The 23,716-nt window shown below is 46.3% G+C and overlaps 1 protein-coding gene across 1 annotated transcript in view; it reads right to left on the bottom strand.

The window, feature by feature from the left end:
• ATXN10 (ataxin 10) overlaps window positions 1–23,716 on the bottom strand; it is a 1,037,424-nt gene that overhangs the window by 808,028 nt on the left and 205,680 nt on the right. Inside the window, exon 3 of the mRNA XM_086952750.1 lies at window positions 13,922–14,007. Within this exon, the coding sequence (XP_086808876.1) occupies window positions 13,922–14,007 (86 nt within the window). The remainder of the gene's footprint in view (window positions 1–13,921; window positions 14,008–23,716) is intronic.

Raw genomic sequence — 23,716 nt, 5'->3', positions numbered from 1 at the left:
GCATTGTATGGTTTCTAAGCCATATAAAATTACATACATAAATAGCACAGGCTAAAATACTCAACTGGTGCTTCTAAAATACGCCTACCCCTACGTACCTAACCTAGGTCTAGTATGATGGAAGAAGTAAGCATGGTCTGTTGCATAGGTTTAGTTTTGCCAAGAACCTACCAAAGGTTTCTCTAGGTTCTAATCAGCTCCATACCTTAGAATGAAGTAGGTCTGGTATCTCTGTTTCGGGACTCGACCTCCCAACACCCCGCAAGGGGAGTCAGTAACAATGGAGCTGGATTTTTCAGCAGAGGAGGGCAGCTTCCTGATCAGTGCATCAGCTGGAGAGTCGGCTTCCTTCGGCACTTGCTGTAGCGAGCTGCGTCGGGCAAGTAGGTCATTGAACTGCTCCGAACCACCGTGTTTTGCCGTAGCAAGTGAAGGTATATTTATACCTTGAAGGTGTTTAGGAATGCCATGTTTGACGTAAAGTCGGGCATTTGAACGTCATGAATGAACCCCTGGGGAATAGATGTTCATTGTGAAACTAACTGAGTTCTTGGAGAAATCAATATTCAAGCAAGGGGAAGTCCCTAACCGCTTAAGCTGGTTTTCCAAGAAATCATTGTGACGTTTGGTGAACGGACGTAAGTAGCCATGCCTGTATTTGGGTAGCATTTGCTATGCCTAAATAAGGGCTTGATTTCTCTGCCTATATAAGGTCAACGTGAATTGTATCTATATAAGGGCATGAATCAGGAAAATCCATTTGGAATCTAAAACGCCATACAACAATATGATGCTTGCTGTGTCCCTAATTTGATATGTCTGCCCCTCTTCTCCGATTTCCCCACTTTGTTTAGACCACACATAGGCTAAAAAGTCTTTGCCTATTTTTATATTAAGGAGCAATCCAAGTCTGCATGCACCATATCTTGAAAAGGTTTCACGTTAAAAGAAGCTCCAGAGAGTTAGAATGCAGAAAGAACGAATATGACATGTGAATGACTGAAGACACATCTAGTCACAATATGGATGTTTACGTGCAGAGAAGCATGGATTCATACTTCCACCAGTGAGATGAGGTGACAGAACTTTAAAGAAGGGGTAAGATTGCCTGTAAATGCAAGAAAGGGAAAACAGTTTGCTAAGTTCACTTATTCTCTTACAGTATCAATTAGAGGGAGGCGACCCGCACGTTGCATGGCTGCCCATGGGCAGCTGTCTGCGGATCATGCGTTGCCATAACAGTTTGAGCTTGCAATTAGTACAACGGATGTACATGGATCTAGCTGTGGCTGATCTGAGCCTGAACAATGTTATGTACGAGGGCCAGAGTGGTGCGCGTCAACAAAAGTAACATAGCCAAAATAACATTTCCCTTCCCACCTCCCCCCTCTCTGCCTCCCTGCTTGATGGACTTAAAACTACCCGCCACCCAAACTTTGCACAGCGCTCAATACCCATTCCCAGTAATAGTACTTGCGTTTCGGGGGTGAGGAGTCCGGGAAATGTCACAGTCCACCCCCTCCTTGAGGACCAATTATCACCCGACTCTGGCAAAACGGCTATTCCTATCGCCTCAGGCCGTAGCTCGCTCATTCTTTAGGATAGGGTGTCCACTGAAAGTAAAGAAAAGCGGGTGGCATGCCCCTTATTTCTCTCTGGGAAAACCGCAAATGTGCTTCAGGAAGGTCGGCAAGTTTCATGTGAGCCAAGTTGTCATCCTCCTGCTCTTGTCCACGTTCCTCGGGGTCCCCCCTCCATACGCCCCTGCTGCTGGCACCTCTCAGATCGTCTGGATCCAGCCACTCGTCGCCACCCCTCGATCCAGTCACGGGCCTCTTCCGGTGCATCGAAAAAACAAGTTTTTCCATCTGCAACCACCCTCAGCATTGCAGGAAACAGCATGGAGTAAGGAAGTTCCCTGTTTCGGAGTTCTTTCTTAACCTCAAAAAAGCTTCTGCGTCGTTTAGATACAGCAGCAGTGTAGTCTGGAAAAAAGGAAATCACGGAGTTCAGAATGCGAATCGGTGGGACCATTCTCGCCGTCTGTAGTATTACATCCCTATCACGAAAATTAAAAATTCGGGCCAGGACAGGTCTGCGGGGCGCCCCAGGTTTGGGTTTACCACCTGGCACCCTGTGCATTCTTTCTACTGAGAAGAAGGTTAGAGACCTCTCGGTTGGAGACTTGTCGATGAGGTTTTCGACGTTAAGGTCCATGGCTGGTCCCCCTTCACTTTCGGGAATGCCAGTGATGCAGACGTTGTTCCGGCGGGAGCGTCCTTCCTGATCGTCCAGCTTTGCCGCCATGATTTTGTTTTCAGCTTCCAGGTGGCTTTTGTTACTTGTTCCACCTCAGTGACAGCCGGTCGGGTCTTACCGGGGCGAGGGGGGCAGTGACCCTCAGTGCAGTCTATGTATGCGCTTCTTTGTTCCTCCCTTTGCGGCCAAACGCTGCCCCGGGTGGTAGTGCCTGCCCTGGGAGGGGCGTTGGTGAAGTGTGGTGCTGGCAAAGGCCTGTGCCACGAGGCCAGAGTGGTCTTGATCTGTGCCTCTAGGATAGAGCTCCTGATGACCAGATCTAAGATGAAGCACTGGGGACAACTTCTCCCCCTCCAGCATACAGATGTTTCTTCCCCCGCCGCTACTCTCGCCGCACACCCCCGCCAGGGGTGTATGCCCTAAAACGTTCACCTGCAGACAGTCACCAGGCCAGCGTCGGCCCCAGAAGCAGTTGATTATTCAGCCGCCCCTCTTTCCCGGTGCCTCCGGTCGGGCCGCACTGTGGGCCGTGCGGGACCTAGTGCCTCGAGCGTCTCTCCACAAGGTATTGCTTAGAGCGGGGGTGGAGGAAAGGGAGGGGGCACGGGGACCCTGCGCACCCCGCGATGACGCTGAGCTCCGACTCCTCTTCAGCAGACGGCCAGGTTTGTTGCCTCCACCAGGGCCGTCATCTATGGACTTCAGCTGGGCCCACGGCGCAGGCGAGTGCCCGGCTGCAGTTGTGCGGGCAGGCCACACTTTCTCACAGGCTTCTCTGGTGTTCTACTGCTCACATACGCCTGGAATCCAGGGCGCTCGATTCCCGGCTGCCACCGCTGACCTTGGACGTCCTCAAGGTAGGATAATTTTCCGGATGAGTGGTCGGATATTCAGGGGAATCTGTGCTTCCCACGGAGCTCCTCTAGTCTGCGGACAACGTGATCGGCTGCAAGCCACGCCCCCTCCCTATGCATCCTTTCTCAATGTTGCAAACTGAACAAACTCCTGCCCCTTCCCTCCACCCACTTCCCGGTCTGCCATCCTGACACCAACTGTCTATCTTAATATATGTGGACTATTGTCTCTATGCGTCCACTTCCCGGTCTGCTATCCTGATACCAACTGTCCATCCTAATATATGTAGACTATTGTCTCTATGCGTCCCTTGTAGTTATTGCGAAGCATCTCTATGCGTCCTTTCTTAATGTTGCAAAGTGAACCAACTCCTACACCCACTTCCCGGTCTGCCATCCTGATAGCTGTACCCGGCCACGCGTTGCTGTGGCTCAGTCTGGTTAAATGGAAAAAAAGAAATCGCCGTGCTCGCAGCAGTGCATCCTCAAGTCTTGCTGCACGTTGCTCTGCTGCTTCCTCTGGACGTATTTTAGCCATTCTTTGTCTGTTTCGCTCGTTAGTTGATGCCCAGTCTTCCTTAGTTTGATTTGCAATTAGTCGTCGCACTGCTTCCGCTCTGCGAGTTCGACGACCTAAGTTTGATCTTCTGCGAGGCATTTCGAATCCAACGTTGTGTATTTAAAAACACACGTTGAATTCGAACACGCGTTTCAGAGATTTAAGATTTTTAACCAACTAACATTTACATTTTTATTTGTCTGTTCAGGCTTTCGATTAAAAACATGCGCGTATTCAACATCGAAAGTTGTGTATATAAAAACACGTGCGTATTCAAATCCAATGTGTGAAAATTTCAAAGCGATCGGTGAAGAACTTTCGTAGATTTGCGATTTTGAACAAATGAACATTTACATTTTTATTTATATATACAAGAGATTGTTCTAGTCTGGTGGATACACCATTTGGAACCTCTAGGCCACCAGTTGCAACTTGTTCATATCATATTCACTTAGCTGCCAGCGGCACGGCGGTACTGAAAAATGCACTTACACCTCATTTGAGGAAGCTACACGGGCAGAAACAGGTTGTCCTTCCCTGTGGGGTCGTGACGAGACCAGCTCGTCATGAGCACAGCTCCACCGTGACTTATGACGAGCTGGTCTCGTCACGAGCACCGCCGTGCCAAGCTCAAACCCCCTGCCCCACCACACCTTGAGGGAATTACCCTACAGGGAAGGGGTTAAACCCACCATTGGGGACACAACAAACAGTCCATACCTTCCTCCAATAGGTAGGTTTAACCCCTTAACTGCAGAAGCTTTTCCACCCAAGAGCTGAGTCTCTTTTTGGCTATTTGAGGTACTACGCGCTTACGCCTCCATACATTTTTTTCCATACAAGGTATTGATGCCAAATTTGCAACCTTTTTCCCCCCCAACATCATGGTGATTTTAAGGGTAAAAGGATAAATACCTTCTATCAGCCCCAGGGCCAATGGAACCGACCACCGCACCCTCACATGAAAACCAGTGTTAGGAAGGGCTGAGATATGCTCCTGAGCATCTATTCAGTGAAAGTAAAATGAGTAAATTATCTCATTTCACTTTCAGTGAAACAACATCAGCATGCTGATCATCATTTCACTACAAAAATAAGTAAATAAAAAGGTGCAAACAACAGCAAGGTCGGGCAACGGCCACACTTAAGAGGTAGTGAAAGCGTCGGTCGTGGTCCGCAATTTAAAGATGAAGTCACACCTAATCCCCTCTGCACCAGAGCCCATCATCTGAAACCTGCACCCTCATAATACAGTACCCCATGTGACACAATTTATTGTGACAAAAGTTCCCGCCGCTGCGTCCCCTGCGGCCATCCCCCCTCATCCCCCATTGGCCTCCCCGCTCCCGCCTCCCAGCTGCACCACCATCCCACCTCCCCATTTATGCCGGCTGCACCAGGCAAGCCCGGCTGCGCCCATCCACGCCTGGACCGCGCCCAGCGCCAGAACCCCTGGCCCCAACAAACGCCAAAAACACCAGACACCGCTACGATGCCTCGCACGAAATCAACCCCTTCACGCACTCAACCCCGGACAGAAACACACCTGCTACCAGGACACCCCGAAGCGCACCCAAGGACCCTTCACCTGCAGTACCTGCAGCTTCACCAGCATCCGACCCACCAAACCTCCAACAAAAGAACCCAACTACCTTAGATGCATCCTCCTCAACACCCGCTCCGCCCGCAGACACGCCATCGAACTCTGGGACCTCATCGAATCAACCTTCCAAGACATCGCCTTCCTGATGGAGACCTTGCTGAACCCCACCTCAGCTCCCGACATCGCCATAGCCATTCCGGAAGGCTACAAGATCACCAGCAGGGACCGCCCCAACAGCGTAGGTAGAGGTATTGCCATCGTCCACAGAACCACAATCAGAGTCTCGACCAACACCGACGACACCCTCAGCACCGCCGAACACATGCACTTCCAGATCCACACCGACCCCAACACCACCCTCAAAGGAACAACCATCTACAGACCCCTCAGACCCCAACTACAGTTCAGCGACTCCATCGCCGAGTTCATCAGCACACACACCCCCGCCTCCACGGACTACATCCTCCACGAGGACCTGAACTTCCACCTCGAGAACAACAACGACACCAACTCCACCACCCTGATCGACAACCTCGCCAACCTCAGGTTCAGACAGCTCGTGACAACACCAACCCATGCCGCCGGCCACACGCTCGACCCCGTCTTCAGCGCAAGCCCCCACCTCTGCTTCAACCACACCACCGAACCCCACTGGACCGACCACCACTGCATCCACTTCACCTTCAGGAAGCCTACCACGCACCTCTGCACCCAACAGATGCCTCGACGCTGCTAGAGCAAGATCAAAGAAGACCAGCTAACCAACACCCTCGCCCGGAGCCCACCCGCCGACCCCAACACCGCCGCCCGCAACCTCAGACAGTTGATCGACGACTGCGCCAACACCCTCCCCCCGCTCAAGACACCCTCCAACAGCCACACCAGCAAGAAATCCACCTGGTTCACCGAAGACCTCCAGGCCTCCAGACAAACATGCCGAAAAATGGAGAAGAACTGGCTCCGCGAACGAACACCAGACAGCTATGCAGCCCACACGAACCCACCCTGCAGACACCATCAACTCATCAGAGCCACCAAGAGGACCTCATTCAAAACCCACCTGGATAACAAGGCACACAACAGCAAAGAGCTCTTCAACATTGTGAAGGAACTCTCCAACCCCAGTTCCAACACCAACGACATCCTGCCTTCGCAAGACCTGTGCGACTCGCTGGCCACCTTCTTCCACCGCAAAATCGCAGACATCCACGACAGCTTCAACGCCACCACCGCCCCCACGACCACCACCTGCACCAACCGCCTGCTCTTCTGAACCAGCATCAACGACGAGGACATAGGTGAGAGCATGAACACCAGCCAATCCAGTTCACCGCTGGAACCATGCCCTCACCACATCTTCAACAAAGCCAGCACAGCCATTGCACCCCATCTCCGGAAAGTAATCAACATCTCCTTCGAGACAGCAACCTTCCCGGAAAGCTGGAAGCACGCAGAGATCAACGCCTTACTCAAGAAACCCAAGGCAGACCCCAAGGACCTCAAGAATTCACGACTCATCTCCCTGCTCCCGTTCCCGGCAAAGGTCACTGAGAAAATCGACAACTGACCTGCTTCCTCGAGGAGAACAACATCCTGGACCCGTCCCAGACCTGGTTCCGCAGCAACCACAGCACCGAAACCGCCCTCATCGCCGCCACCGATGATATCAGGAACCTGCCTGACAACGGAGAAACAGGAGCCCTCATCATCCTGGACCTGTCAGCTGCCTTCGACACGATCTGCCACCACACACTACGAACACGCCTACACGACGCAGGGATATAAGAGAAGGCCCTGGACTGGACCACATCCTTCCTCTACGGCAGAACCCAGAGCGTCCGCCTCCCTCCCTTCGGCTCCACTGCCACCAAAATCATCTGAGGCGTATCCCAGGGCTCCTCCCTCTACCCGAAGCTGTTCAACATCTACATGGCACCGCTCGCCCACGTCGCCGAACATCACGACCTGAACATCATCTCCTACGCCGAGGACACCCAGCTGATCATCTCCCTCACCAAAGACCCTCCCACCGCCAAGATCAACCTCCATGAAGAAATGGAGGCCGTCGCCGAATGGATGAGGAACAGTCGACTGAAGCTGAACTCGGACAAGACAGAGGTCCTCATCCTCGGCTTCACCCCTTCAGCCTAGGACGACTCCTGGTGGCCGACAACACTAGGAACAGCCCTGAAACCCACCGACCACGCACGCAACCTTGGGGTCATCCTCGACTCCACCCTCTCCATGACTAAGCAGGTCATTGCCGTCTCCTCATCCTGCTTCAACACTGTCCGAATACTCCACAGGATCTTCAAGTGGATCCCCACCGAGACAAGAAGAACAGTCACCCAGGCCCTTGTCATCAGCAGGCTGGACTACGGAAACGCCCTCTACGCAGGAACGTCGGCCAAGCTCCTGAGGCGATTGCAACGCATCCATAGCACATCAGCGTGCCTGATCCTCGACATCCCCCGCCGCAGCCACGTCACACCCCACCTGAGAGACCTGCACTGGCTCCCCGTCAACAAGAGGATAACCTTCAAACTCCTCATCCACGCACACAAAGCTCTCAACAAAACCGACCCAACATACCTCAACAGACGACTTAACTTCTACACCCCAACCCGCCAGCTCCGCTCTGCCGGCCTCGCCCTCGCCACAGTCCCCCGCATCCGAAGAATGACCACCGGCGGCAGATCCTTCTCCCACCTTGCCGCCAAAACCTGGAACACCCTCCCCACCAACCTACGACAGACCCAAGACCTACTGGCCTTCAGAAGACTCCTCAAGACCTGGCTCTTTGATCACTAGCAGCACCCCCGCTCCCCCCCCCCAGTGCCTTGAGACCCTCACGGGTGTGCAGTGCGCTTTATAAATATCATGAATTGATTGATTGATTGATTGACTAATGCTGAAGTAGCATGCTACCTACTGGGTGGGTGAGGGCTCTCTGTCCTGTTAATGAAAAGACCCGAACACAACACACATATTTGAGTTAGTGCCTCTTGTTTGCCTAGAACGGTACACCTGATGTGATTACATTTACTGAAGAATGAATGCCCTTGCTAAATATCCTTCTCTTTCCCTATTGTAATATGATGAAATAGGTCAAAGATTGATATTAAAGACGGAAATACAAAAAACTCATTTGGATGGAATTCAAACCACTAACATGACATACGGTAGGGATCCTAAACGGTACCCAGCCACCTTCATGACAGAGTGAGAAAGACAGAGAGTAGAGGGAAATACCAAAGGATCTTCCTTATTCTCATTCCCTACCTGGAACAGATAGCTACATATAGGAAAGAATTATCTCTATGATGGTCTAGGAAAGCATGCTCTCCTGAGACGGACACTTTGACCTCCTCTTACCTTGCTCTCCTTTGCTAATGTGTCCAGGCGACTGAATAGCCCTCCCAAAGGGCTGCAGCTTTGTGATCTCAGCTCTGTGAGATAAAATCGAACTTTTTTTAAATTTCTAAGGTGGTAGTCAGACAGCTATAGCATGATTTCCACATAACCTAGCACACTAAGCCCTGCTCTAAAAATGTAATACTTGCCTTAAGGGTTTTTTTTGTGAGTTGTATTATTCGTTAGTAAACGAATATGTGTACCAAGGTTAACAGACCAGCTGTCACCTTAATTTATTGAAAGACGAGTTTAATATGACAGGCAATCCTTTACATATAGCTAGTAAACCTATGTATAATAATTGGACTGATGGTTAGCCAGCAAAGAAACATTATAACTTTCAGAAAACGTGCAGGTAGCTTTGCAAAATGTATTGTTACACAGTGGCCTAACAGGATATTTTCTAAATCCGTCTTATAAGTAAAGCAAACCATAAGTATATGAGTATGTGACCATGTTTTATACAAAATTGATAATGGTCCAGCAAAAGTGAATAGGGCAACGCCCTTCCTTAAGGTCAAACTATAAGTACAGAAAGCAAATAATCCAGCAGTCTAGAAGACGGCCTATAGATCTACAAGTAGGGAGGATGGTCTGAGAATGATCTACTTCCTTGTTAGTCTGCCAGATCACAAAAAACAGTAAGCGCTCCTCTAGGTAATCATATTAACACAAGCATTTTACATTAGCCTACAAATCTCTACAAAAATGTACTGTTAATCTGCACTACATGGGATGCCAATCCAGCAACATTCATGGGAAGTCCATCTAACAACTTTCCGCCCTCATGCGGTACCTGTGTAGATTTGACCAAATTACTTGAAAAAGCACTTTAATGTCCAGTCTGACAAAAAGAAGAATACTAAAACAAAGGCTGCAATCTTGCAGCAAGAACCATGACTTCGGAACACACCTTGTTCTGCTCTGTGCTTTCTGATGTTAAGTATGAGGAGTGCCTGAGTCACGTATCCTTCGTCCGGGAGACCTCACTGGACACAGTATTAAGTTTGTCCCTCTGAAAATATTTTCTGCAAAAACATTTAAAGTCTGAAGTCAAAAGTTTTAACTGGGATAATAAAACGAAGGTCAAACCCATTACCCTTTTAGTGCACCAAGGCCCCTGGTAATGCATTCTACATTCTTACATTAAACTTGAATTTGCGTTTAATGTAATGTAATGTAATGTAATGTGATAAAGACTTATAAAGCGCCCATGGGTATCCTGGCGCTGAGGTTACATTAGCTCCCCTATATGCAAGTATTCACCATGAGAATGACTATTCTGCATTACACCGTTGTAAAAAGCCAGGTGTTAAGCTTCTTCCTAAAGTGTAAGAAATCTTGTTTGTTTAAGCTAGGGCGAAAGTTCGTTCCAAGGGTAGCTGCACTACTAAATGCTCTGCCTCCAAACCTAGAGGTTCTAATTCTGGGAGTGCTGACCAGATGGGCTGCAGAACAACGAGGACAAATTTTTCCTGCACTGGTGTCGGTCCTAGTCCATGCAGAGCCTTGAAAACAATGCAAAGTGATTTGAACTGGATTCTCCGTGATAGTGGAAGCCAGTGGAACTCTGTAAGAGACCCAGATGCAGAGTGGCTTCTTTAGAACTAGCTTTGTGGCATTTATTGCCTACAAAAAAAGTGAGGTTTTCTACACCATGTTACAGTCCTTTGTTAGAGTTTCTTCATTTTTTTCATTATACTATTACATTGTTTTAATTTAATATGGTTTGGACCTTATATACAAAATAACATACCCTGCCTCGCTTTCTCCACACAATAATATTTTGTTACACATTAAAGTGCTCCTATTACCCATGGGACAGATAAACAATTAACATTCAAATAGCCTGTATTTTGGAATGTCTGCTCCTGGTATGCTTGATAAAGAGCAGATGAAATACCATGCATTACGAGGAGTACACTGGTGGCATCTGTCATCAACGTTATGCAGGACTAGACGAACCATACTCTAATCTAGGCTTTTTTTTAAATACACGCAGCTGTTTTAAAAAAAAATATATAAACACAATATAGTTGTCATCCACTTTGAAATAGGTTCCTAAAAAAGTTGTCAAAACAGCAGTGAACATAGGTTATATTTTAGAAGCAGACATTTCAAAGAAATGTAACAATGAGATTATTCAGTACATCATTTGTTTGTTTCAATTCCTACAGTCATAAAGAAACTGGTACGAGCTATGTAACACATAGCAGAGCTCGAACCCTGTAAAGTAAGATTCTGAAGTTTTATCATTCATTTCCATAGGACAATCGCTGTTTGAAATCAAATAGGTGTAAGATGTATTATCCATACAATAGTAAATAATGTATTTTGATCTTTTAGTTTGAGCACCAGTTAATCTATCTGGACTAGGTGCACTAGATTGAGGAGCTAAGCAGGTTTATTAGTGAATATCTCGTTTTACAGTAATATTTTCTTTGCTGTCATAGCACAGTACACTAGTCACAGTTTTCCCCTTTTTAGAGCTGGCATTAGCCAAGGCATTTTGATTTTGCTAAAACTATATGCATAATAGGGTCACATATAGGGGCTTTCAACAAACACTATTCATCCATTGGTCTGTTGGGTCATCGTGCTACAAGGGGTATGAAGTTCCTAGAGGGGGCAGATGGGAAAACAGGTCTTTCTTTGTGATGCCCTCACACACCCCATAGGATGTCATGCTTCATCATTGGGCTTTGCTCCTCGTTGGGCCGGCGCTGCAATGCCCAATGGGCTCACCGTAAATGGGTCTCTTTGCCGGAGATCTTTTTGAAGAAGCTGTGGGGTGCGAGTAGGTAAGAGGGCAAGGATAGTGTAGTGCACAGGAAGTGGATGTTAAAATACATCTTCAGCAGTCCTATTCAAAAGCAGTTTTAATGGTTCAGGTAGTTCCAGCTTAGTTGAAAAGGTGTGTGGACCCCTAGGTGGATGCAATGTTCCAAGAGGGCTATCGCTGTGTAGTGGGTCGACATGTTTCGTCACTCTTAACGAGTCGTATGGCACTTCATCAGGACCTAAGTGAATGAGTGGTGCACTACTAGAGGTCTGGCTCCTAAAGTATAGGGAGGTAACCAGATGCAATAGAGTGAAGCCCTAGTAGGCCTATACTGGGCAGTAGAAGACACCCGTATAGTGGTCTACAGCCTGACTGGGAAATGCAGAGCACGTTGTTGTTCTTATCTGCTGGGTGGACGTCAACTAGCTGAATTCCCACCCTTGCTCTGGGCCCTGTTTTACAGTAATATTTTCTTTGCCGTCATAGCACTGTACACTAATCACAGTTTTGCCCTTTTTAAAGCTGGCATTAGCCAAGGCATTTTGATTTTGCTAAAACTATATGCATAATAGGGTCGTATAGGTGCTTTCAACAAACCCTCTTCATCCATTGGTCTGTTGGGTCATTCACATGTCACTTCCGCCTGCATACAGCATGGGGCAATGGGTCAGGCCACTCTAGCTATTGGCTGACTACACTGTGAGTGATGGCATTCTGCCTTTTTACAAGGCACATCTACAGACAGAGAAGTTCTCTTCAGCGGTATTGACTACTACGGCAGCGTGTGCTTTTTGAAACTACAAATATTTTTGTTTTAGCCACTATTATTTTTAGACTGATGAGGGTTTGGTAGATTCCCCAACAATAAAGGTTTGCAGAAAAAAATGACAGGATAAAACAAGAACTGACAAAGCGAAAAGCTTGGCGTCCAAAGTCATACCTACTAGTTTTGCCAATGCTGGTTCTAATAGTGATCATTCTTTGAAATGTTTTAAAATAATGTTTCAGTTGTCAGCTTTATTTTAATATTTATTGCTTATTATAAAATAAACTGTTTAATAAAAGTGTTGATTTGTGCCCACCAATGTGTTATGCCAGAGCACTGTATAATCATGTGGATGTCCTCAGTGGGTTATACTTGCCAACTCAGACACTTTGAACCTTCCAGAAACTTAAGTGTCAATATCTTAAAAGGAGTCCAGTATACGTTTTTTAGTATGTGTTGTTGTGTTAGAAATGGTTGCAGATGTGTGCTCACTTTTGAGAATTCATTCAAGTACTTAAGCTATTCCCTTTCCGATATTTCTGTTTTCACTTAAAGTTCTCAATCATCTTTGTTTTTAAACTAAGTGAATATGACCAGTAACAAGATGATACATTTTCGATATAGAAGTATCTTTGTTGATCTTGTTTGTAGTTAGGAAGAAAGCTTAAACAATAGGCAGCGTGTGCAATTGTCAAATGTCAAGTGTGTGTTTCATTACTTTAAGAGTTTTTCATAGATGTAAATAGTTCTATTTCATACTGTGTAGACCAAATACTTTTCAACTAGTAAAAAGAGATACATGTTCAGTTTTGAGGCACTCTGTGTATTATAATTTCCTAAAAAAAGAGATTCATTTTGTAAGAACACTTTGGGATTATGCCAGATAAAACAGTCTGTTACTTTGACGTAGTTAACTCTTAGGTTTAAATAAGTGTTTTCACATACTTTTTATACTAATAAAGAAACCATAATTTGCTACTGAAAAGGAAGCTTAAAATTATAATTCCTCACTTGATTCTCAATATAAATGCATTTCGGGGAATTGAGCATTTAAAGTTTCAACAGTGAAAAGATTAATGTAGTCATACTTCATTATGTCTGGAAAGCCACAGTGATATTTTTGAAGTGAACACCTTAGATTGTTCACTTCAATCAGTGAACATTTTCCTTACAAGCCTAATGAGGCTTGTTATCATGTTTTCCAGTCTATTTTTCTCCTAAAGTCCCAGATTTAGCTTATGCCAAAGTTTACAATGGTTTAGGAGTTCATCAACTTTCCTAACTGCATAAGTGTTTTAAAGATGACCAACAAATATAACCACACTTAAAGTTCCAAGGCAGTCAAAAAGAATTAAGAAAAATCTTAAAAATAGCTACAAATTAAAATGCTATGGTGCAAAAATGGATGTAAAAAATGATGGTGTTGGATCGCTGATGTCATTCACTGTTCCTGGGTTCAAAAACTGAATAGGTCAGATAACAGTAATACTATAGACACATACAGCCTATACAACCGTGCGAACTAAAGATCACCTATAAATCCTAGTCTCCACTAATAAAAAATTGAACCAATCACTAACTGCTTTTCTGATGACAACAGATCTACAGGTACACACATTCAGTCAAATGTCAACACCTTTTTTATGTGTGCTTAGACCTATGCATTTGCATTATTGTACCTTACCCGTAACACAGGATTCATCCTGGGCAAATTGTTTTCCCTGAAGCAACTGGATTAGATAAATAGACTTATCAATGAATCCCAAGTTCCTGTCAAAGAGAAATAATATTTTTCATTACAACCAAAAATTTGAAGAATTCATTTATTTTAAAAGTTTTACCAGCTTAACGTTTGTTACCTTGGCTTAAGTGAAAGTAGTTTGGATAAGAGGAAAAATCATTATTTCATCAACAGAAGGCCAATTAAAATAAACCGAGCAAGCACATTTTGAATTCTATGGAAGAAATACTACCTAACTATCTGTATTTTGTCACTACATAATTATAGTATGCATATTTGATCTACGAAACTTCAAATTATGTGCAAGAAATCACCTGCCTGTCACATTAAGGGACGTTAAGTGAAATAGGAATCTAATCGAACGTATTTGTACACAATGAAGGAAAATCATGTCATATTTTTGTAATTAAAAAAGAAAGACCTTAAGGAAGAGTCCATGTTAAAGTAATAGCAGTACCTTTAATCCTGGGGATCATTCTTAATTGAAACAAGAAAGGACTGCTGCCACTCTGCAGCAGGACCAGAAATCAGTGGAGGAGATATTCTTTGTCTTCAAATTCCACCTGCTCTTCATGCATTTAGTGGATGGCCAGTAGTGTCTATTGCCTCTGAATTACTACTGCTTACTGCACAAGTCAAGCATTTTTAGGAAGGTAGGTAGCTACGTACTAGGAGGTTAGCCCTGTGGAAAAGTGGGTGGGAATTAAGGGTGTCAGGTGTGGGTGCAGTAGGGAAGGAATACTCTATGTCTTTACCCTCCAAGCCAAAAGAGTATGTGAAATTTAGCTCCACCCTTCCGCCAATTTGATATGGTGCACATTGGAGTGTGCAGTTGGTAATTACTGCTTGATTTCAATGGAAGAAGGATGCTTTTCAAAAGGTTAGGGCGGTGACTACGTTGTTATATAGTGTTGCCAGCGGGGCAGGTTTACCATATTGGCTTTAGATGTGTTAAGGGGATTTGCACTGCTGCTTGGTTACAAGTTAGTGCAGGATTCAGAGAGTAGCTCCAGCTACGTAAAAGTAGCTCACGTGTGTGCAGTCCAGATTATTACATTTGAAGCTCTTGCTTGGTTGAATTGATATTTGTATACCAAATTTGATATGTTTTCATCATAGACAAAAAAAAGTGTGTATTTTTCAGCACTTTTTAGCATGTTTAGCGATAAATGGTTGGTTTTGCAAAATACATATGAAGCTGATATTTTATTGATAAAACATGTGGCACTGGGGTGGACCATTAATAATGTTATTACCTTTGTGCCAGGGGTTGCAGCTGTGGCTGCTATGTATTACCCATGTAAAGGCATTCCAAACTGACAAAACCCTTTTAAGTTGCTTCTGGAAACTTTGCCTGATGTGATGCTTTGAAGTGATCAGCCCCAGTACGTTGAATGACATCATTTGAACAGTATTATCAAAGAAGAAGGACGAATAGTGCTATTTCGGGAAGGTCCAGCGTACGTGCCCGGGAAAGTAACAACTAAGAAAGGTACGCAGTTCCCAGGGGGAGGAGTGCTCTGAGATAACGAACTAAATTAAAAGAACCCAGGTAACATACTGAGAAAGAACAATTGAAAGGGGGATAGGGATCCTCCCTTTCGAGACTTAAAACCCTCACACACCCAGCAAGCTAGGCATCATGCTTCATCATATGGGTTTTTGCTCCTCGTCAAGCTGGCGGTGCACTGCCTGACGGGCACCCAGATGGGGCTCTTTGTCGGATATCTTTTGTCCCTGCCAATTGGTGCATGTGGGTATGGGGGCCTAGTGCGAAAGGGTGTAGATGTGTGTGAGTGATAGTGGTGCAGAATAAAAAAAAGGTTAGGCAATCCACCATGTAGTTTATTAGCGTGGTTGTCTACCTTAGTAAAAGCAATATGGTGAGGTCTACTTCCTGGTTCAATGATCCAGGGCAGTGCACTCTAGCAAGTGGTCAATTAGTGGTTGGTCGACATGCTTCATGCAGTAGTTCTTAAGGATACAGTGCAATTCATCAGGACCTATAATGTTTCTAAAATGTATTATCTACACAGAGTGGACGGCGTTACATTTACCTACTCCACACGGGGTCGGTAGGCTGTGGGTCCTACCACTTCTTAGTGAAGCCTGGGAAAGAAAATATAAAATATACAGTTTGAGCATAAAGCTGTGAGTATAACAACCCATAATTTAGCAGTACACTCAGAGGAACAAACCTAAGGAAGGGGGTGGTGATTAGTTCACTCTATTAAAATTGACGTGCAAAGATTGCTAGTCAGCATTGTTAAAATCGATACAGGGTGGCACAAAGGAGTATGCAACAGAATAAACAGGCTTAATCGCACAACATGCTGTGAGACATTCTAAGCAAGGAGCAACAAGGATAAGCATCCTTACCCTAATGTAGGTTGTATGTAGCTTCAACAGTCTCCTCCAGTGGTAACTTGCTAATACAGTAGTTATAGCCTGGTGGAGGAAATAACAACAACAGCGGTGGCTTGTAAAGGCTGCGTTAGCGTCCAAAGAAGTATGGGTGCGGTGGAGCGACAAGGACAAAGGTGTCTCCACATGCTAAAACCACCTGAGCCAATTGCCCACTCAGATGCGCCGTTCCTCACCAATGGTAGCATTACTGCGGCGCCACAAGGCTCGCTGGTTGCAGAGTTAGACTGGGAGCAGTGGGCCACCTGGGGACACAATGGGAGCCAGCCGCGGTCCCCAAAAACGTTGTAACAACGGTGACCAGCCACGTATGCCCCAGTGATGTGGTTGCTACGCTTCTGCAACGGTAGAGGCCGGGTAGTCTGAATCCATCTCATGGGACAGTGGTGGGAAGCCACCGTTGACCCGACAGCGGGTCCAACATACCACCATCCCCCTGAATTTGCCGTAGCAACCACATCACTGGGGCATACGTGGCTGGTCACCGTTGTTACTACGTTTTTGCAGACCCGCGGCTGGCTCCCATTTTGTCCCCCAGGTGGCCCACTGCTCCCAGTCTAACTCTGCAACCAGCGAGCCTTGTGGCGCCGCAGTAATGCTACCATTGGTGAGGAACAGCGCATCTGAGTGGGCAATTGGCTCAGGTGGTTTTAGCATGTGGAGACACCTTTGTCCTTGTCGCTCCACCGCACCCATACTTCTTTGGACGCTAACGCAGCCTTTACAGGTCACCGCTGTTGTTGTTATTATTTCCTCCACCAGGCTATAACTACTGTATTAGCAAGTAACGACTGGAGGAGACTGTTGAAGCTACATACAACCTACATTAAGGTAAGGATGCTTATCCTTGTTGCTCCTTGCTCAGAATGTCTCACAGCATGTTGTGCGATTAAGCCTGTTTATTCTGTTGCATACTCATTTGTGCCACCCTCTATCGATTTTAACAATGCTGACTAGCAATCTTTTCACGTCAATTTTAATAGAGTGAACTAATCACCACCCCCTCCCTTAGGTATGTTCCTCTGAGTGTACTGCTAAATTATGGGTTGTTATACTCACAGCTTTATGCTCAAACTGCATATTTTATATTTTCTTTCCCCGGTTTCACTAAGAAGTGGTAGGACCCACAGCCTACCGACCCCGTGTGGAGTAGGTAAATGTAACGCCGTCCACTCTGTGTAGATAGTACATTTTAGAAACATTATAGGTCCTGATGAATTGCACTGTAACCTTAAGAACTACTGCATGAAACATGTCGACCAACCACTAATTGACCACTTGGTAGAGTACACTGCCCTGGATCATTGAACCAGGAAGTAGACCTCACCATATTGCTTTTACTAAGGTAGACAACCACGCTAATAAACTACATGGTGGATTGCCTAACCTTTTTAATTCTGCACCACTATCACTCACACACATCTACACCCTTTCGCACTAAGCCCCCATACCCACATGCACCAATTGGCAGGGACAAAAGATCCCCGACAAAGAGCCACATCTGGGTGCCCGTCAGGCATTGCACCACCAGCTTGACGAGGAGCAAAAACCCATATGATGAAGCATGACACCTAGCTTGCTGGGTGTGTGAGGGTTTTAAGTCCCGAAAGGGAGGATCCCCATCCCCCTTTCAATCGTTCTTTCTCAGTATGTTACCTGGGTTCTTTTAATTTAGTTCATTATCTCAGAGCACTCCTCCCCCTGGGAACTGCGTACCTTTCTTTGTTGTTATTATCTTTTGAACAGTACCCGGCACGCAAGTATATAGGGATGTGGGGGGAGAAGGGGAGGAAGTGGGACCACTGGCGAGCCTGAAGTAAACAGACCCATGGGACCGCCATGTAACTCTGACAAGTAGACCACTGGATTGGGGGGAAGCCTCTGGGGGTCGGAAGGGAATTGCTTGCTCTCCGATTAATCGTCTTGCACGGTCCCTTAAGTGTTACGTCTTTTGTTTGATTGCAAGGATTGCGCAAGGTTTGGATGAGGGCAAAGTACTCACTTGTCCTGGGGTGTGGGAGTTGGGGAGTTTTAAAGTTATTACTTGGAGAATCTGCAGGGAAAATATGCTAGGCACTGCATAGCTGGGAGTTAGCAGGGGTCACACAGATTTTCCCTCTCGAGGAGCATCTACATGTGGGGGGTTTGGGGGTGGAACACTGGGCACAAACTACTCTAATAGATAGAGGCTTGACATATAAAATCATGACCTGAAACGTCAAGGTAATGCACACAGTGATGTAGCAACATTCTCCTACCTGTTCAGGGGGCTCCATATTGCCCTGCTCTAGCAAACTCATATCTTGGCTCCTGAGGGGGTTGCACTACTTCGTAGATGCCGGGACCGGGCATATTGCACCTCGTTCTCAGCATTTGCCTGAGGGGTGCTGATCTGAATACAGGCAGGGGTTCCTTTCCAACACACTGGGGACTAGGCCGACCCTGGGGGGCCGGTACTTAGTGGTCACGGGTAGGTTGGATGGCCAAGATTTGAATATAATTAATATATATGGACCTAATAAGGACCACATCGCATTCCTTGCCAGCATGTCTGGCGTACTAACAACTGATCTGCTGCATTCCACCATTCTGGGGGGGACACTTCAATTGCGTAGCGGATCCTACGTTGGACCACTCCCATCCCCTGCTCCAGGACACCCCAACCACTTGAACAGTGAGGGCCTTCACAGAGTGGCAGACAAGATGGGGATTAATGGACACATGGAAACGCACACATCCAATGGCTAGGGACTATTCACATTTCTTATACATGCATGACCTGCATGTTTGGTTGGACACTTTTTGTGTTCCCCTGATATCCAGGCCCTAGTACAGGAAGTGGAATACCTGGCAAGCATGATATCTGACCCCAGCCCAGTACTGCTGCGACTGCGATGGGGGGGCATGTCATCAACCCATCTCTACCTGGCAGCTTAAATCGGAGGCACTGGAGGACCAGGACTTCCTCAAAGACACTAGAGGTCACATGATACACTACTTCTCCGAAAATGCAGACACAGCCTCGTCCAGACTGACGGAATGCGGTGCCTTCAAGTCAGTGGTTCAGGGCTGATGTGTGGCGACATCCATTGGCGTGCGGTGAACGCTGGTGGCAGAAGTGGAGGGCGCAGACCGTGAGCTACGCAAATTTAGAGAAACATTCACCTGGGTATCCGGAGAACCTACATGAGCTCCTGAATGCAAAAGAGAAGGTAACCACCCAAGAGGAACAACTGAGATACTTTGATTACAAAAAAATACATAGAGCACAACCATGCAGAGAAAGACAGGACGAGTAGCCTACAGGCCTTGCTGGCCAGCCCGACCCGCAGAGGTAACACTATTGTGGAATTAGCAGACTAGGTCGGACACCACCTGTATAGACAGGAAGTGATAAACAGTAGGTTCCTGGAGTTTTATGTGACTCTATACAAGAGCGCAGGGAGACACGAGGAGGGAGAGATGGTGAACTTCCTTGCCCCACTCCCCCTACACACCCTGACAGAAGAAGATGCACAGATATTGGGGAAGTCATTACTGAACATGAAATAAGGGCAGCCATTAAAGGCCTTGCCAGGGGCAAAACCCCAGGAACAGATGGGCTCCCCACCGAGTTCTATGCCATTTACGTGAAGGAGCTAGGCCCAACACTAACAAAGTTGTATGCAGTGGCCAGAGAAGAGGGAGTGCTCCCCAGGACCACATGGGAGGCGTTAGTAATCCCACTGCTTGAACCAGGTTAATCACCTCTATAATGCTCGGCCTATAGACCATTATTTATGCCTAATTTAGGTGCCCCCTCTCCTCGCTGCTGTTCGCTCTAGCCATGGAGTCATTGGCATGCCTGGCTCGAACGGGCGGTAGATATCGAAGCCTACAGATAGGAGGGCATACCAATCACATTGCGCTATATGTGGATGACCTTCTCTTGTTCCTGAACGATCTAGAAGGGGAACTGCAAGAAGCCAGGGAGATAGCGGAGTTTGGGTCGCTATCCGGGGTCAACGTAAATTGGCAGCAACCCTGGCTCTTCCCATTGACGGAGGGCAGAGATCTACTGGATGGATTAGGAGACCTTGCGTGGGAGCCCAGCTGTCTAAGATATTAAGTGCGAAAATTTATCACTTACAATCAGATATTCAGGAGGGGAATGCGGGGGGGGGTGCGGATCGTGAGGTCCTTAAAAGACAATCTTCTGGAGACTCTCCCTCTACCAGCTGCCGACAGGGTGGCATTTTTAAAGATGATAGCTCTCCCACGACTATTGAACTTCTTCACCACTTTACCAGTATGCATACCAAGAGCACTGTTCATTTAACTGGACTCAGACATGACCTCGTATATCTGGGTGACAGGCCGTCGACGGGTGGCCTTGGCGACACTGAAACGCCCGACAGAAGAGGGGGGACTTGCGGTCCCCGACTTTAAATCATACTACCTAGCAGAGCAGCGGCAGAGGTTTAAGCAATGAGAAGCCGGAGGATGACACAGGGAAGAGAAATAGGGCCCTTTACCCTGTAGCGTGATAAGCTCCTACGGACCCTACTGAAGGTCAGGGGGGGCCACGGGAGAGCACTTCTGAACAGAATGTGGTACAACACTGTTGGGGGAGCTCTCCAGAGGACACAAACTTGGGTGCCCCATTCCCAAGACTTCCCAATGATGATGATACAGGCGCTACCACAAGGGGCACAATGGAGGGGCTTGGAGGAATGGATCCAGGTAGGAGTTCCCAAACTGGGGGACTTGTATAAAGATGGGGTGCTATTGCAGTTAGAGGTATTCCCGGCAGACAGGGAAATACCCCAAGGCCAGTTCCTGCTCCACAAAGCCGTAACGTCAGCTATTAGGAAACATTGGGGGGTGGGTACTCAGGAACCCAAACAGCATTCCACATGCGAGTATATAGGAACGGTGGGGGGCACGATTGAGGCGGTCACGTGTTTATTCAGAGCGATTGGCAAGGACTCTATCCAACCCCTGACAACACAGAGAGCGATTGGCGGCAGACTTGGACACTCCTTTGGAAGACAAGGACTGGGAGAATACACTGGCCAGGATCCCTAAGATCTCAAGGAATGCCTGATTCAAACGGATTGATTTTTATGTTTTGCATCAGGCATACCTCACCCCGGAATGCATTAACCGATATTTTCACAGAGAGGATGTGGAGTATCCACGATGTGGGGAAACTGGAACGGATATGATGCACATGTTCTGGGGTTGCCCAACCTTATGCACATACAGGCAGAAGGTTATGGCTGCAGTGTCTGAAATAACTGAAGGGGAGGTTCCCTGTACACCAGCACACTGTCCCCTTAGCCTATTTCCCCACACATCTAAACGTTTTTGTTGTGAATCTTCATCAAAGAGCTTAACAGCATGATGAAGAGATAGATGCTAACATATGCAAAGATGAATAAGCAATGTGCTCAAAATGAGCGGAATAAAATGCATGAAAATGAATGCATATATTAAAAAGCAAATAGTCGGTTAAAAAAAAAAAAAGAAGTGACCATTCCTGGCAGCACTGCACTGAGGTGACCACTACCAGTAACTTTGCATACAGTGGGCACCCATGTAATCTTGTCTGGTGCACTCATTATTACAACACTAACAGTATAGGAGTTCTCGATGATTTGTACAGAAAAGGTTTGAGACGCCTGAGCTACAGAAATTCCAGAAGGGGTGGCTTGCATCCTAAAAGAATGTACACTTTAGTGGGGCGAAAAAGCGTTTGTGTTAGTTGAGATGCTCTGGTAAGGAAAGAGTTAGCACTTTAAGGAAGTTAAAGGGGGCTGGTATGATACAGATCCAAACTAAAAGGAAGTGATACATTAATTAAGATTCCCTGAGCATATAGTATATCTCTCTATATTGTACAATAAGACTACCAATCATAAATTCAAAAAGGAGTTGAATAGCATTCGATATAAGTCCGTGTTTTTTTTATTAATTTCTTATTTCTGCGATTTTCCACAAAGACTTGTCAATTATTTCTTCCACTTCCAGATAATGCAATCAATACAGCCTTCCAGATAATGTAATCAATACAGCCAATCAATACTGTATTGATTGGCTGTATTGATTATGTTATCTGCAAGAGTGCATGTGTTTTCTAGTTGTCCCCCCTCATGTATGTACTTCTCTTCATTGCCTTCAGTGGCCCTCTCTGTCATCTTTGTCCTTCTCAGTCACTTTAGAGTCCTCGAGTTACATTCTCGACCTATGCTTCTCCCCCATCTGCTCCGCACTGCTCTCTGAGCTGTTGCATCTCCTCTACACCGCACTCTCTGTATTGCTTACATCCACCAAACCCTCCTTCTCTCATCCCTTGCTTTTCCACCCCTTCATGTGTGTGGGTTCTGTCTCCCCGCCGCATTACTTTCCCCTCCCTATGCCTCCTCTGTGTTGCATCATTTTGTATGTGTGGTGCGAGTGCCTACAAAATGACAATTGCTGCGTCATCTTTTTTTTTCTTTTAGCCCTGTGGCACACCATTTTGGATACTGTACAGCAGGACTAGAAACTATTGGTGAAGGTCTAATGGTTTAGTCAATTCTTGTTTGTCCAGTGCCCTAAGTGGGTTTTTCTGAACGTCTACAAAACTAGCAAGTCTTTAGATTCTGTTAATTTCAACCATCAGATTGTGGTGATACAACACTGTACGCTACCACTACAACCCCTGGCCATTATTTTAGACTAGAGCTAGCTATTAAAAATAAAAAATAAACATAAATGTACTGCCTCTAGCAATTAGCACAAATAAAATCAAGAAAGAAAACCAACCACACCACTGTTATGAAAAATTAAATGTTGAGTTGGAGGTTTAAAGATGTATATGCTTAAATAGAAAAAGTGCATATTAACGGGGGAAATAGCTCTCGATAAACAGTTACCAAAGGAGGCAATTTCCTAGTTGAGAAACTGACTAACCTTCTGTGTTGATATTTTTAGCCACTAGATGTCAGTGTGAATGGTACTCAATGGGAAAACAGGGTCTGTTTAAACTGTATTTACTGGGGCCAGTGCACTTCGTTTTTTGGCCAGCAGGGGGAGTAAAGTTTTAATTCAAACAGTATTGTTAGATTTCGAGTTAGTGAAGCCTTTACCTGCAGAAGTCCAAAGTGTGGATTGAGCCTGTCTGTCTCCTAGGAAATTCTGAACAGGAGAAGCAGCATCCAACTCCCTGACCACCAAGACCTACCCAAATATGGTCTGCTAGTGGGTCTGCTAGTGGTTGGCACATGTGTACACTGATTGGTGGTTGTATATGGTGTTTCTATTGGGTTAGGGTTAATGTCCTCATTGGTA

Source organism: Lissotriton vulgaris, chromosome 1_2 (assembly GCF_964263255.1).
Source record: "Lissotriton vulgaris chromosome 1_2, aLisVul1.2, whole genome shotgun sequence".
NCBI lineage: Eukaryota > Metazoa > Chordata > Amphibia > Caudata > Salamandridae > Lissotriton > Lissotriton vulgaris.
Note: the sequence above shows the minus strand (reverse complement) of the source record. Positions and strands in the feature narration are given on the sequence as shown.